At 37.6% G+C, this 15,334-nt stretch overlaps 1 protein-coding gene across 1 annotated transcript; it reads right to left on the bottom strand.

Moving 5' to 3' along the window:
* Positions 1–8,401: 8,401 nt before the first annotated feature.
* On the bottom strand, positions 8,402–11,529 carry LOC131072825 (pentatricopeptide repeat-containing protein At2g13600). The gene has a single exon (XM_058009099.2). The coding sequence runs from the start codon at positions 11,392–11,394 to the stop codon at positions 8,773–8,775; it is 2,622 nt and encodes an 873-aa protein (XP_057865082.2). The 5' UTR covers positions 11,395–11,529; the 3' UTR covers positions 8,402–8,772.
* Between the last annotated feature and the right edge of the window lie 3,805 nt (positions 11,530–15,334).

Raw genomic sequence — 15,334 nt, 5'->3', positions numbered from 1 at the left:
TTACCGGTGGAGAATATCTCATAAATAAAATAAGTGTGTCCATCAATGACAATCACAACTAAACATCATCAAAATACCAACAGATACCACGTCAGTTGTGTGCACGTGAAGGATTTCTTTGTGGTTCTTGCGCGTGAAGATTGAATGCATTGAATGCCTACCTCGGGAATGAGTGTTTTTCTTAGCGGTGTGTGAAGAGCACGTGATGGGTTATTGATTTTCAGATGCGGTGAAGATTGGACAATGCAGAATGTCTTGAGATCTGTTTTAGATCGTTTCATTCTATGTAATGTGTTTGGACGGTCAGGATTGGACCGCTTGTAAGTGTAAACTTGAAATATTTAGGGTTTAGGGTTTATGCTAATGACCTAGTTGTTGTCTATAAGGTCGATGAGTTTTGTTATTGCAGTGGTTGGCAAAAGTTGTATTTGTGTCCGCGTGTTTGAGATTTGATACTTGTCGAACCAAAGTGAGGAATCTGCAGAGTGTGATTGCAGAAGAGAGGAACTGAAAAGGATTTGCCTTAGCAAGAAGTGTTGTTATCAGATTGGTGTTTTACCTGTTGTCTTCTAACCATTTCAACAGAAGGTAAATCCCTTGACCGGGTAGCTTTAACAGGCTTTGTTGTAAATCCTCTAACCAGGTGGCTCAAGGTTATTGAGTTATTTAAATCCTCTAGCGAGGTAACTCCTAATAGGGTTTCAACCTTTAACAGGGTATATAGCCATCCCTTAACCGGGTGATCCCTAACAGGATCGGTTCCTAACAAGACCTTTATTGTAAAGTCTTTAACCAGACTAGGCTCCTAATAGAGTGGACTTCAAAAGAGTTCACAAACAACTTGTGGGTATTCATTCCCACCGTGGTTTTTCCCATTTGGGTTTCCACGTGAAAAATTTGTGTGTTATGGGTTGTGAGATTTTCATGTGATGATTGTGTGGTTTTGATTAAGTTAGATATGCATGCATTGTTAAATGGTTGTGGTATTATTGGTACAACTCATGCATGATTATATCAGTGAAGTAGTTATCAAGGTTTGCGATCTATTGAATGTTGTCTGAAGTATTTTTGTTTAACCGGTATAGCTATGGTTAAGTTCAGTGGTGATGACAACCAGTCAGCTGTGTTTTGATATGACAAAGTGTTGAAGCAGTTTTTTTGTGTATTGGTTCACCCCCGCTACCCCCTCTTAGTATCGGTTAGGATCTTAGTAGTTCATCATTATTCATCAATGGTTTCTTTCTTTCCATATTTCCCATATCACTGTGGAAGGATGGACTTGCCATATGCAAGAGCTCATTTTTTGCTGAGCAATACTCCACCCCTGGAACAACTCCCTCAATGTAGCTAGAAGTGACATTTGCTAGCCCAGTTTTTGCAAAATGAATTTCCAACATCAATTAGAGAATTCCAAATGAAGAACTAAGTGATCTAAAGATTCCTCATTGCTTTTGCATAACAAACATCTAAAAGGACCTTGAAATCCAATTCTCTTGAGCCAATCTCCAGTGAGGATTCGATTGCACAAGGCTAGCTAAGAAAAATAACTCGCCTTAGGAAGACAATCTTTGTTCCAGCATGAATGACTTGGCCAGACTGCATCTTCTTTTACTACTTCTAAAAGATTGTATCCAATTTTGACAGAATACTTCTATCTAGAGTTGCACCAAATAATTTCATCTGCCCCTCCTGTTATGAGCACTTTTCTACTATCTAAAATCTCCTTGAGTAAATGACATTGTGTTGACGTGTATTTTGTACACAATCATACACAGAATAAAATACCCAAGGGTACCTTATCCTCTCTTGAATAAAGTCGCTAACTGCTGAAGATTTCGCAAGAAGGATCAGTTAGGATGACTCCAATGTTCTTTTTAGTAGGGTCTCTACGTGTGGATAAGCACCAGTGGTCGTTGTGATTGCTGTTTCATCAAGGGGTCTTACGCCAAATCCGAACTGCAGGAACAGGGTCTTCTAATACTAACAAGCTCTCAAAAAAAAGATCAAAAGAGTAGGGCTTGCAAGAGATCTAATCTAATTTAACTCTAAGAATGACTTAATGTGGACAAGACTTGGCAAGATTCTACCAACTTCAATTTTGCCATAAATTAACAACTCAATTGAAATCGATGCGATCTTCTAAGCTGACAAATGATTTTCAACACATCAAAGATCAAAGATACTACCATGAAGGTACATATCCAAGATACAACAATGATTGAAGGTTTGAGTGATTCCAATATATCCAGTCGACCACGCAAGGCGTTCCTACAATCAGCAAGAAGCTAGTGGTTTGGAAAGCGAATCCTACCAAAGATCAAGTCCAACACTTTGTCCTTCGAATTAACACACTACTTTGATTGAGAATGTTTCAAGAAAAATGAACAACCATGAAGATAACCAAGAGAATTGCAACAAAACACCATAACTTCAATATTTCATTGATTCCAAAGTCATCATGTACAACAATTGTTTGAATTCTTTCCTCAAAACTCAATCTTGCTACAAAAGTAAATTGCTTCTAAACTCTAATCTCTCTAATACATCAATAATCTAATCTTCTTCTCACATCTAATTCTGAAAATGAAATGAAATGAGGGTATAAATAGCATCCTCAATTACAATGAATGGTCCAGATCGAAAATCAGATCAACGGTCAAGATCATGACATCTAAACCCTAATTAGGGTTTATTACAACCATTACATAACATTTAATGCTTGACCAATGATAAATTTGGATTGCTTGGACACATGTCCTCTCTAGAAATTTCCACCAATGGATAGCTAGGGTAGGTACATCGGAGTTTGTGCCACCTTCTATGAATTAGGTACATTGAACCTGGACATTGTTGAGGTGGACCAATCCGGCTGGACGAGTGATGACTAGGATGCCACCTCGTCTGACACTTGTAGCTTGGTAGATATTCAACTTGATATCGTTGAGAAGCTATCTTTAATTAACTCTTGTTCTAACTCCTTCTGTCCTTGATCTGTAGGATGATTGATGTACCTCGCCTTGGAACGCTGGATTGGAAAAGGTCGCCCTCATCATGATAATGCTGGATCGAAGAAGGTCGTCCTTGTCAATGCTAGCCTGGAGGAGGTTGCCCTTATCTTTGCTTGATCATCCTTGATGAGACCGTCCTTGATCTGGCTTGATTTTCTTTGAGAAGAGTCTTTCGACTTGTAGATCTTTCGACCCTGGGAGTCGCCATTTTGATACCTACACAACATTTCATAATAAGTAACTAGATATTGCAATGCATAACATAGATTAGATTAAATTTAGGAAACTTCATGATAAGTCTTTGAGTTATCATTTCCTAAAAACGATTGAGCAACTGGAATTCAAAATTTCAAAATTCAAAACTTGAAGCCATGACGATCAAAAATTCAAAATTAAAACGATAAAACCATATCACCATACCTCACTTGAGAGCTAACTCTAGAATGCAAAACAAATGGAATTCGCCTAGGCAAAAATTAACGTTAGAAGCCTTCAACGTGATCTCTCAAGCTAGCAACTTCGCCACCTTTTGGGATGTCCTTGACGTGATCTCCAAGGTCTTTCGCCTTAATTCAAACTTCAAGTTCGCACTCCTTAGATGATGTTTACGCCTTCCTTTGATGAAATTCGCACCTTGAACACCACTCGCACCTCCTTTGTCTTCCTCAAATCGCATATGAAATGATAAAATGATAATGTGAAAATGAAATCTTTCACCTCCCTTTTATAAGCGCTCACCTCTCACAATTACCTTAGGCCGACTTTGTAAAAAATATAGCAATTAAAAACCAATTTTAAAATAAAAAAACAAGGCCGACTTTTGTAAATAAAATAATTTAAATTCCAAGTGCCCCATTTTATTATTTAAAATAATACTTAATTAATTAAATGCCATCGTTTTTTAATTAATAAATTCGATTTCTAAAAGGCAAAAATTAATTGATTAATATCTTGCGCAAATTTTAAATGCTAATTTAATTGAATTTTCAAACTTTATCGATTTTAGCATTTAAATAAATTCCAAAAATGTTTGAGCGCCCAAAATTTGAAAATGGAAAAGTGCAAACCTCATCGCCCTGGTCCCTGACTGAGGGACAGGAGCGAAATTTCAATTTGGTCTTGATTCTTGTGCTTTTGATGTTCAAAATCTTCATCCTTACGTTGAAGTTGGTATTTTTACTAGGAATTTCAAACTTGGGTGACTTGACCTTGCAAATGAGTGCCTCTTGAGGTGATATCGCCCTGGTCCCTTGGAGAGGGACAGGAGCGATCCCTATGTTCTTACTTGAAATTCTTCGTTCTTGATTTTAACTCCTCGTTCATTGCCTTCCAAACGACGTTTTAAACCCTTTGTAACTTTGCTTTGACATGATCTTTGAAGGATAACAAGTATTTTAGCAAATATCGCCCTGGTCCCTTGGAGAGGGACAAGAGCGATCCTGGTGTTTCTCTCCTTGATCTCGCTTCTTTAATCACCAATCCTCTTTATATGGCAAGCAATGACATAGTTTCTCCATTCCACGCTTGTTTCACTTGACTTCCACAAGGCATATAGATGTTTGGAGGATTATCGCCCTGGTCCCTTGGTGAGGGACAGGAGCGATCTCCATGTTCTAGTCAAAACTCGCCATCTTTCAACCTTTGTTCTCCGTTCATTGCTTCCTAAATGACGATCTTGATCTTGTGCGACCTTGCCTTGTCTTGATTTTGAAGGAAAATGAATGATTTAATGAAAATCGCTCTGGTCCCTGCCTGAGGGACAGGAGCGATATAGCTTCCTTGGCTCAATTGATAGTCGTTTGACGTTTGAAACCTTTGTATATCACCTTCCTAAGATACCTTATACCCTTTACCACCTCGCATGATCTTGACTTAACGTGATTTTGGAAGGATTTGGCCAATATGATAAATATCGCTCTGGTCCCTGCCTGAGGGACAGGAGCGATCTTCAATGTCTTGTGCTCATACTTGCTTTCGTCAATTTGCCACTGCTTTCATTGTGTAAAATGAAGTCCTTTTGATCCCCTTGGATACTTAAAACGTGATCAACTTTCAAAATCTAGGCTCTCATGAAAATTTCGCTCTGGTCCCTGCCTGAGGGACAGGAGTGAACCTAGGTATTTAAGTGCAAATCCTTCATTTTGGCGGTCCTTGTAACTTTGTTCTTCATCAAGATACCTTAAAACGTCCTCGCCACCTTGTACTTCGTCCTAGAGTGTCTTGAACTTGGAGGAAAGGCAATATAACCATTATATCGCCCTGGTCCCTGACTGAGGGACAGGAGCGATCTTGCTCTTGTAGGCTTCATCTCACTTTGCTAACTTCAAAAATTATCTTCAATGGTCTTGTAGTGCTCCGTTTCACTCATCCATGCCTTGGAATTTGCTCTTACTTGGCAAGAAATTTGTCTAAGGTAAAAATCGCTCTGGTCCCTGACTGAGGGACAGGAGCGAACTTAGGCATTCGGGTCCCTTGTAGATGTTTTGTAATCTTCAATTTGTCCTCAACGGGTTCAATTCATCTCCTTTCTTGCCATCAAACTTAAAACTTGCTTGATCTTTGCCTGAATTTTGCTTTATAAGAAATTTCGCTCTGGTCCCTGCCTGAGGGACAGGAGCGATTTTGGCATTCTAACCATTTTTCTTCATGTTTGTGCCTTCAAATTATATTCATCTGGTAAAATGCACTTCTTGGACCTTTTCAAATCGTCAAGTTGTTAAAATCCTGCAAGGACAAAGTAATATTTGATTTTGAGCTCCGGTCCTTCACTGAGGGACAGGAGCGATTTTGCTTCCTGAGGCATTTCCGTGTTCACGAAATTCTTCAATTTATATTCAACGGAAAGATCATGCCTTTCTTTACCACTTCCACTTGAAAAATCATCTTGATCCTGCAGAGACAGTAAGATTTTTGAAAACGAGCTCCGGTCCTTCACTGAGGGACAGGAGCGATTTTGCTCCTACAGGCCAAAATATCAAGATTTCACAAGTTTAATCACTTCTCAAGGCAAAAACAAATCATTTCCAATGCCCGGGATCAAATATCAAAAAACTCAAAATTTGGTCAAAAATTACTCAATTGAATAAAATCCACATTTTCATCATCAACACTTAGACAAATTAAGGCTCTGCATTCAAAATTCCAATTGAAAATAGACAAATCTGGCGAATTCATTCCATTCAAAATTGCATCCTACAAAAGGAAGCTTTAAAAAGCTCTCAAGACTGACTGGACTCTGGCCTGAAAAGATAGTAACGGAAATCCTAAGGCTTGACCCTAATCCAGACAACTGACAAACTACCAAAACCCTAAAAAGAGCAAAGCGAAGAGCAGACAAAACGAACAAAAAGAGGGGGTCCCCATTTCAAATGGGGCGATGTGTGAAATGATCACAACACATTGTTCTCTTGTTAATTGTAGATCCTCACTAGACTTTCAATTCCAACTGACAATACCATTACTTTCCTCTTGCACCAAAATACCTGCCACCTTATGACCACATCTCTCCTTAGTGATTTGTTTTAGCTCTCCAACCCTGGCATCATTCTGCAAAATGGTAAAGCTCTCTACCAGGAGTCTTCCCAAAAATTGGCCAAAACTTACCACTACCAATCTGCCACATAACATGGTCTGCAATCACCGACCTACATGAAATCTTAAACTTCCAAATGGCTGATCCTCTGGGTAGGTTTTTTATAGTGAGAATTCGCTCCTTACATTGATTATCCAAATATTTACGCTTCATAATTTTGACCCATTTTTGCTCAGGTTTGCTATACATGAGCCAAATTCTCCAAATATTTATGCATCCATGGCCTGCTTCATGATGCTCCAATTTCTCATTGTTGCACGTTATCCCAGGCCGTGGAATCTTATCTTGGTTTCAATCTCCATTCCAAAATATTTTTCTCATTTTTGGCTCAATGAAGGTTGTGATTTTAGCTGGGATTTTGAGACACGTCATTGAATATAACAGTAATAGCTAAAATTATCGCTTTTAGCATTAAAATCCTCCTTGCCGACGATAGCCTTTGACTCTTCCTACCTTCTAATTTGTTTGAGCAGCTAGTCACCAGTTTCTCCCACAGTGTGGATCAACATGCTCTAGCAAAGAGAGAAAAATGGCTTAGAATTTGATATTAATTGTGTTTTGTTAAAATTGAGATTCACAACTACAAAATTGATCTAGCATGTAGAACTAAACCTTGACCTACAAAATAAACGAACACATAATTGATGGTCATAACAAATGTGCTTTAGGTTATTATACTGTGTCTAAAAAGAGGTGGTGTTTATAAACACTATTTGACAACTTCATAAGCATGGATCGTGTTCTCCTCAATCTAACCTCTAGACGAGCTAATTCAATAGCAATGAATCAAGATTGAAGACAACTAGAAAGTATGTAGTGTGCCTACAAGTATGTATATTGATTATTAGAGTTCTCAACAATGCTACTATGATGATGTACAAATGGATTATGAAATGGGCATGTTTTCAAATGTGACAATGAATATTCTTATATATAACATAATACACAAACATGTGTTTGGTCAACTCACAATGATTAGTGAAAAAGGGGACAATTTAAATTTGAATTTTTGAGTTTAGTTCAAGGTTTGGATTTACAAATGCAAAAATGACCCAAGAAATTTTCACACCTATGAATCTAAGCAAGATGGTCAATGAGATATATAAGGATCAAAAACTAATTCCTAAGGATTAATGATTTGTGGCCAAACTAAGAAAATGTCATTAGGCAAACTTCATGCAAACATGTCACTTATAGATTTGGTATTGCATAAAACACGCTGTAGTCTATGTAGACCACAGGTATACTATTTTAACCGTCACAAATACATATAAGAAAAAAATCTCAACACACAATTCATAGACATATTTAATACATGTACGCCCCCTCCCTCGCCACCCCCCCCTCTCTCTCTCTATATATATAGATATATACAAGCATGTATATATACTTATATGTATATTTGTGTAGGTGTGTGTTTTTATATATTCTTGCTTAGCTATATATATATATATAATTGCTTTTTTATTTTTATTTTTGTCTTTAACTTAATTGTGCCTCTTTCTTTGTGCCAGCTCTTTCATCTTTTTAATCTACTAGGTCTGCTATCATCCTCATATTCTGCTCTCTTGCTCTCTCACTTGCTCTTTTGCCCTAATGATGGATCATGGTGTTTAATCTGAAACATTGGTAACATACAAATGCACATGATCAAATCCAAAAGAATAACAAACAAAAGACATATTTAATCTCCAAAAACAAATAAATATAAATCAACATTAAATATCTTCAACCATGAATGAAACAAAATCCACACAAATATATAAATTTGATGCATAATAAATGACAGACACGGTACAAGATATTACAATTAATGAAGGAAAAAAAAAAACATATAAAAGACAAAGGTTGAAGTGAAAAACTATCAAGAAATTTCGATCATTTCCAAGCATTTTACAATTGCAAGCCCTTCTTCCACATTGGACATCAGTACATATATACAGTGATGCAGCCCTTCTTCCACATTGGACATCAGTGTATATATACGGTGATGCACTTTGCATGGTACATCTGATTTTATGAAGCCAATAGAATGGTCTAGATCTCCCCACACTTGCGAAGAAATACTTCTTAGAAAGTGAAATAAAAACTGAACCCTTCATGTCACTGCAGGTCTGACACGATGCCCTGTATTTTGAGCAAGCCTATGTTTACAGGCTGCTTCAATTAGCATCACCAAAAATCTAAGCAAGAACATTGCCCTTGTGTGAAATGATGGAACCGAGTTGCATCTCTCACTATAATTTGTCTAGAAACAATCTTAGAGATAAACTTAGTTGCAGTGTGACAATCAACACATACTCGAAGGTTTTTGACAACTCTAATGGTTGTTCCAGGGGGGGTGTTTAACAATCCAAAAGCAATTGCCAACTTCTCGCTATGGTGGCAGAGAAATAATTCTTTGTCCTCCTCGTCCACATCATTCAGTGCATGTCTTGAATCTGGAAAATACCCTGCCGCCTTCATTTCCCAAGACAACTCCTCCAGTTTTTCACAAATCTCCTTAGTCTGTGGATGAGATCTGTCACCCACACAGAAAGCATGCACTATTTTATGGACTTCAATCCAGCTACATCCAGGTGTCTTTTGAATTCCTCTATCTTTCATCAGTCTCCTTACCTTTTGAACTTCACACCGTTTGCCCACTTCTGCATAGATGTTTGACAGAAGAACATAAGTTGTAGCCTTTCTAGGATCCATCTCAAGAAGGAGATTTCCTGTAAATACTCCTAACCCTACGTTTTTATGTGATCTACAGATACCAAGCAAACATGTCCACATAACCACTACAGGTTTAATTGGCATTTTGATGATAAAGTTTAAGGTTTCCTCAAGATAGCCAGCACGACCAAGAAGGTCAACCATGCACATATAATGATCAATTGTAGGTGTAATGCAACAAGAGTCACTCATTGCATGGAAGTATTTACAGCCATCATCCACTAAACCTGCATGGCTGCATGCAAATAGAATACAAGCAAAACTTACATGATCAGGGCATGTTCCAGAGTTTTGCATTAGCTCAAAGAGTCTGAGAGCATCCTTGCAAAAGCCATTTTGTGCATATCCTGCTATCATGGCATTCCATGAAACCAAATCCCGTTGAGACATGTTGTCAAATAGCTCACGTGCCTTCAGTATACTTCCACATTTTGAATACATGTCTATCAATGCATTTATAACAACCACATCTGGTGCAAACCCACTTCCAATTATGCTTTGGTGAATGTCCATACCTTGTTCCAAAGCTCCCATCTTGGCACAGGCTGGGAGGATGCTGGCAAAGGTTGTGCAGTTTGGCTCTACACCTGCCAATTTCATTTGTTTAAACATTTGTAAAGCCTCTTCGAAGAACCCATGCTGTGCATATCCTGCCACAATCGCAGTCCATGAGACCACATTTCTTTGAGGCATTTCATTAAAAAGCTCTAAAGCCTTGTCAAGAATACCATTTTGTGCATATCCTGCAGTCATTGAATTCCATGAAACCAGATCTCGTTGAGACATTGTGTCAAATAGTCCACTTGCCTTCTCTATTCTTCCAAATTTTGCATACATGTCTATCAGGGCATTTACAACCATGATATCTGTCGAAAATCCGCTTTCAATTATTCCTTGATGGATGTCCATAGCCTGCTTCCAAGCTCCATTTTTGGCACAGGCTGGGAGGATACAAGCAAAGGTTGTAGCGTTTGGTTTCACACCTGCCAATTGCATTTGCTTAAAAGTTTGGAAAGTCTCTTCAAGTAGCCCATTTTGTGCATATCCTGCAATCATTGCAGTCCATGAGACCACATCTCGTTGAGGGATCTTTTCAAACAGTTCTCGTGCATTTTCTACACTTCCACATTTTACATACATGTCTACCAGGGCACTTGCAACAATAACATCGGACAAATATCCGGCTTCAATTATGCTTTGGTGGATGTCCATACCCCGTTCCAAGGTCTTGATTTTGGCGCACGCGGGGAGGACGCTTGCAAAGGTTGTGGAGTTTGGCTTTACACCTTCCGACTCCATTTGCTTAAAAGTTTCCAAGGCTTCTTCATCAAATCCTTTTTGTGCATATCCTGCAATCAATGCATTCCATGAGGCCACATTTTTCTCGGGCATTTGTTCGAAAAGCCTTGAAGCCTCATCAAGAAAGCCATTTTGGGCATATCCTGAAATCATAGCATTCCAGGAGATCACATTTCTTTGAGGCATTTTGTCAAACAGTTCGCGCGCTTTGTGTACGCTTCCACATTTTGCATACATGTGTACCAGGGCACTTCCAACTACAACATGTGACCACAATCCCCTCTCCACTATGCTTTGATGGATGTCCATGCCCGGTTCCAAAGCTCTTACTTTGGCACAGGCTTGAAGTATGCTGGAAAAGGTGAACTGATCCGGTTGAGCACCTGTTCGTTGCATTTGGTGAAACAGTGTCAATGCCTCTTGTGGATACCCATGTTTTCCGTAACCTGCAATTATGACATTCCATGAGAAGCTGTCTCGTTCTTTCATGTCATTGAAAACTTGACGAGCATCCACCAACTTTCCGCATTTGACATACAAGTTGATAAGATTGTTTTGAAAAAATGTGGGTACAGCAAATGTAAATCCCCTGTAAGCGATGAGAGAGTGGATTTGCTTAGCTTCTGAAAGCGCATTTTTGGGAGCGCAGCTTTGCAATAATTGAAGATATAAAGAGTAGTCTAGAATGGATTTGTGTGTCGCACGCAGAACACGTAGAGCCTCCTTCAATTGATCCTTTATACAGAATGCAGGGAGATGGGAAGGAGATGGCATTGCCACTGGATTATAATGAACGCCCGGGGATTGTGCATTTTTGGATGATTTAAAAATTCAAAAACATTGCATTTCTGCAGGCTTCTAAAAATCATTTTTTCCCTGTGCAGTCGGAAACATTTAAAATCTGGTTGTGTTGGAACAATTTATATTACTTTATATTTTTCATTCCTGAGAATTTTATTGTCCATGTAACTTCTACACTTGAAAAGAGAAGTAAGCTTCTCCTAGTCTAATTAAGACCAATATAAGATGGACACAATTAAATATAAATAAATAAACTAGCATTTGTATTTAAAGAATGTGCAATGGTTATATAAAATGGTTTATAAATTTGACAATAGATTCAAAGATTTGATGTAATGTTTAAGGTTTCATTCTTCAATATTTTTTCGGTATTGAAGTCTTGTAGAACCTTCAATAAATTTATTTAAAAAAGGATAAAGACTATTATAAGTCTATTATAGACTTAACAAAAATGATATCTTTGTGTTTTATGCTCAAAAGTCCTAATTTGTTTTTATTTTCAAAAAATCTTAAGGGTATTGAGTTTATGTGATGTAAGTAATAATCATGGAGATCTATGTTGTACATTGTATAATCATGGAGAATTATTTGGGTCATTATTGGGTCATGGGAGTCATAGATTGAGTCTGGATACAATTTGAGAAAAAAATGTCATTATTGTTAAAAAAGTTGTCAAGCAACTTCTAGATCGCGCCGGTAGGGTATGGCTCTCGATGTTCCAATGCTTTGGGAGGCACAACAAGAGCATGTCTAGCATTAACTTGCCCACTTGAATGCGCTCGTGATGTTGGTTTGTGTCCACGATGGACGAAATCAAATCTAGCCTATCTTGCAACTTTGCATTGCATGTGACTGACGATTTTTGCAGTAGGCAAAAAATGCTACCATTTGAAAATGGCTCTGAGTCGTCAGAAACCGAGATAGGCCATTTTAGAAGAGTCTCGCGTGACCCTACAGATTCAAGCAGATCGATCATATGTGTCCTGGATTGAGAGAAACAGTTCGTCAAAGTTTGACAATTTTTTGGACTCAGGGCACTTGAGAGATCGCGCCGGTAGGGTATGACTCTTGACGTTTTGACACTTTGGAAGGCACAACAGGAGCATTCTTAGCATAAAACTGCCCACTCAGAGGTGCTCATGATTTTGGTTTGTGATCATGATGGACGTAATCAATTCTAGCCTATCTTGCAACTTTGCATTGCATGCGACTAACGGTTTTGCAGCAGGCGAAAAAATGCTACCATTTAAAAATGGCTTTGTTATTAAAAACCGAGATAGGCCATTGTAGAAGAGCCTCATGTGACCCTACATGTTCAAACGGATTGATCATATGTGTCTTGGATTGAGAGAAACAGTCTGTCAAAGTTTGACAATTTTTTGGACTCGGGGCACTTGAGAGATCGCGTCAGTAGGGTATGGCTCTCGACGTTCTGATACTTTGGGAGGAACAATAGGAGCATACCTAGCATAAACCTGCCCACTCGGAGGTTCTCATGATGTTGGTTTGTGCCCATGACAGACAGAATCAATTCTAACCTATCTTGCAACTTTGCATTGCATGCGACTGACGGTTTTTGCAGCAGGTGAAAAAATGCTACCATTTGAAAATGGCTTCGTCAGAAACCGAGATAAGCCATTGTAGAAGAGTCTCACGTGACCCTACACATTCAAATGGATCGATCATATGTGTCCTGGATTGAGAGAAACAGTCCGTCAAAGTATGACAATTTTTTGGACTCAGGGCAGTTGAGAGATCGCACTAGTAGGGTATGGCTCTCGACGTTGCACAACAAGAGAATTCCTAGCATAAAACTTCCCACTCAGAGGTGCTCGTGATTTTGGTTTGTGCCCATGACGAATGGAATCAATTCTACCCTATCTTGCAACTTTGCATTGCATGCGACTGACGATTTTTGCAGCAAGTGAAAAAATGCTACCATTTGAAAATGGCTCTGAGTCATCAGAAACCGATATAAGCCATTGTAGAAGAGCCTCACATGACCCTATTGGTTCAAATGGATCGATCATATGTGTCCTGGATTGGGAGAAACAATCCATCAAATTTTGACAATTTTTTGGACTCAAGGCACTTGAGAGATCGCGTCGGTAGGGTATGGCTCTCGATATTACAGCGCTTTGGGAGGCACAACCGGAGAATACCTAGCATAAACCTGACCACCCAAACGCGCTCTCGATGTTGGTTTGTTCCCACATTGAACAAAATCAATTCTAGCCTACCTTGCAACTTTGACAACTTTGACAACAAGTGAGCAACTTTGACAACAGCTGAACAACTTTGACAACATCTTTCGATTTTCTTGGTGTAAATTAAGGTCGAAAGAAAAGAGAAGAGACTTACTATTTCTTCAGAAGTGATTAAGCTAAATTTAACACCAGTAATACGTCCGAGGGGAACAAAAGAAACATCTTTCGCCATTTTCATCTCCTACTTTTTTGAAATTGGAGACAAGAAAGTAACGTTCAGCTTCTCACTTTCACAAATGAGCAACTTTTACATCTTTTATCCAAATGACCCCAAACTTTCACAAATGACTTCAAATGACCATTAATGGTCCCAAATCACCTTATTTAGATAAAACAATGGCGACCAATATGAAAACCGAAATTTGACCATTGCGAGCATGAGGGTGCTATCACACCACTCACATTGACAAATATAAACAAAATGAATCAAAAGAATCTAGTGATCATTACCATGGATCAAATCTGACCATTACCATTAAATTTTATTTTCATTGAGACAAAGAGTTTTGTAGGGTTAATTCAATATTTTTGAAAGTTTATCAAATCATATTCCACGATTGCAATGCTTTATATCATAGATTTTTGTTGTTTATATTCATATTGTTGATTACATAGGCAAATATTCATTTAACGTTATAAAAGGGAAACCACCAAATACAACGATCAACAATAATCATTTAACCGTATCAATAATTATTTAATCCAACAATCAACAATAATCATTTAACAGTATCAATAATTATTTAATCATATATATATATATATATATATATATATATATATATATATATATATATATATATATATATATATATATATATATATATATATATATATATCAAAATGCACAATAATCAACACAATGAACAAATTTTGTATGTATCAAAAATGCTTATCAATATCAACGAAATGCACAATAATGAACACTACACATTTATTGGATCGAATATCAACATTTATATATATCAAAAAAGGAATGTATGCCAAGTCAATACAAGTTTTACAAAAATGTGGCATATGCCATGTCCAAATTGATATACAATAAAAATGTAGAATATATCTACATGTATTGGTCATTCAATGACCACAACTAACACTATATGATCCTATATAGTTTGTGATGGATCATCAAAATTGAGCCTCTTTGATGCACTACGCGACTCTGTAGATGGCTACAAAACCACAATTCAAAAGCTAAGTTAGAATCCTTTTGTAGAAAATAGTTCACAATTATCAACATAACTATGCATTTAACTATAATTTATTTGCAATAGAAATGTAGATTACCTCATCTATTGATCTAGGATCTATTGTCTTCTTTGTCTTCTCCTTGTCAGCCTTAGGAGTTCTCTTGAATAACTTCTTCAAAGGCTTCAAGTTATGGCTGAACCGCGGAGGGGGATATCGTCGATTAAATACAATTAATACAATGTTCTAACATATATACATAAAAAATACTAAAAATCTATGATATGGAGAACAAAACTATACCGGAGCCTGAGATGCTTCTCTAATAGAATGAGGTGGGTTCGCCATCGATGGAGCAGTTGTCGCTATTACCTATATGAAAAATGATCAAGATTAAATACAATTAATATAATGATAAGTATTGTAGGTTTAAAAAAATTAATGTAATATATAAAACT

The sequence above is a fragment of the Cryptomeria japonica genome, chromosome 5 (genome assembly GCF_030272615.1).
Source record: "Cryptomeria japonica chromosome 5, Sugi_1.0, whole genome shotgun sequence".
NCBI classification, from domain to species: Eukaryota; Viridiplantae; Streptophyta; class Pinopsida; order Cupressales; family Cupressaceae; genus Cryptomeria; species Cryptomeria japonica.
Note: the sequence above shows the minus strand (reverse complement) of the source record. Positions and strands in the feature narration are given on the sequence as shown.

What these genes read in the sequence shown, in the direction of transcription:
- LOC131072825 (XM_058009099.2), bottom strand. Translation starts at nt 11,394, where the DNA reads ATGCCATCTCCTTCCCATCTCCCTGCATTCTGTATAAAGGATCAATTG.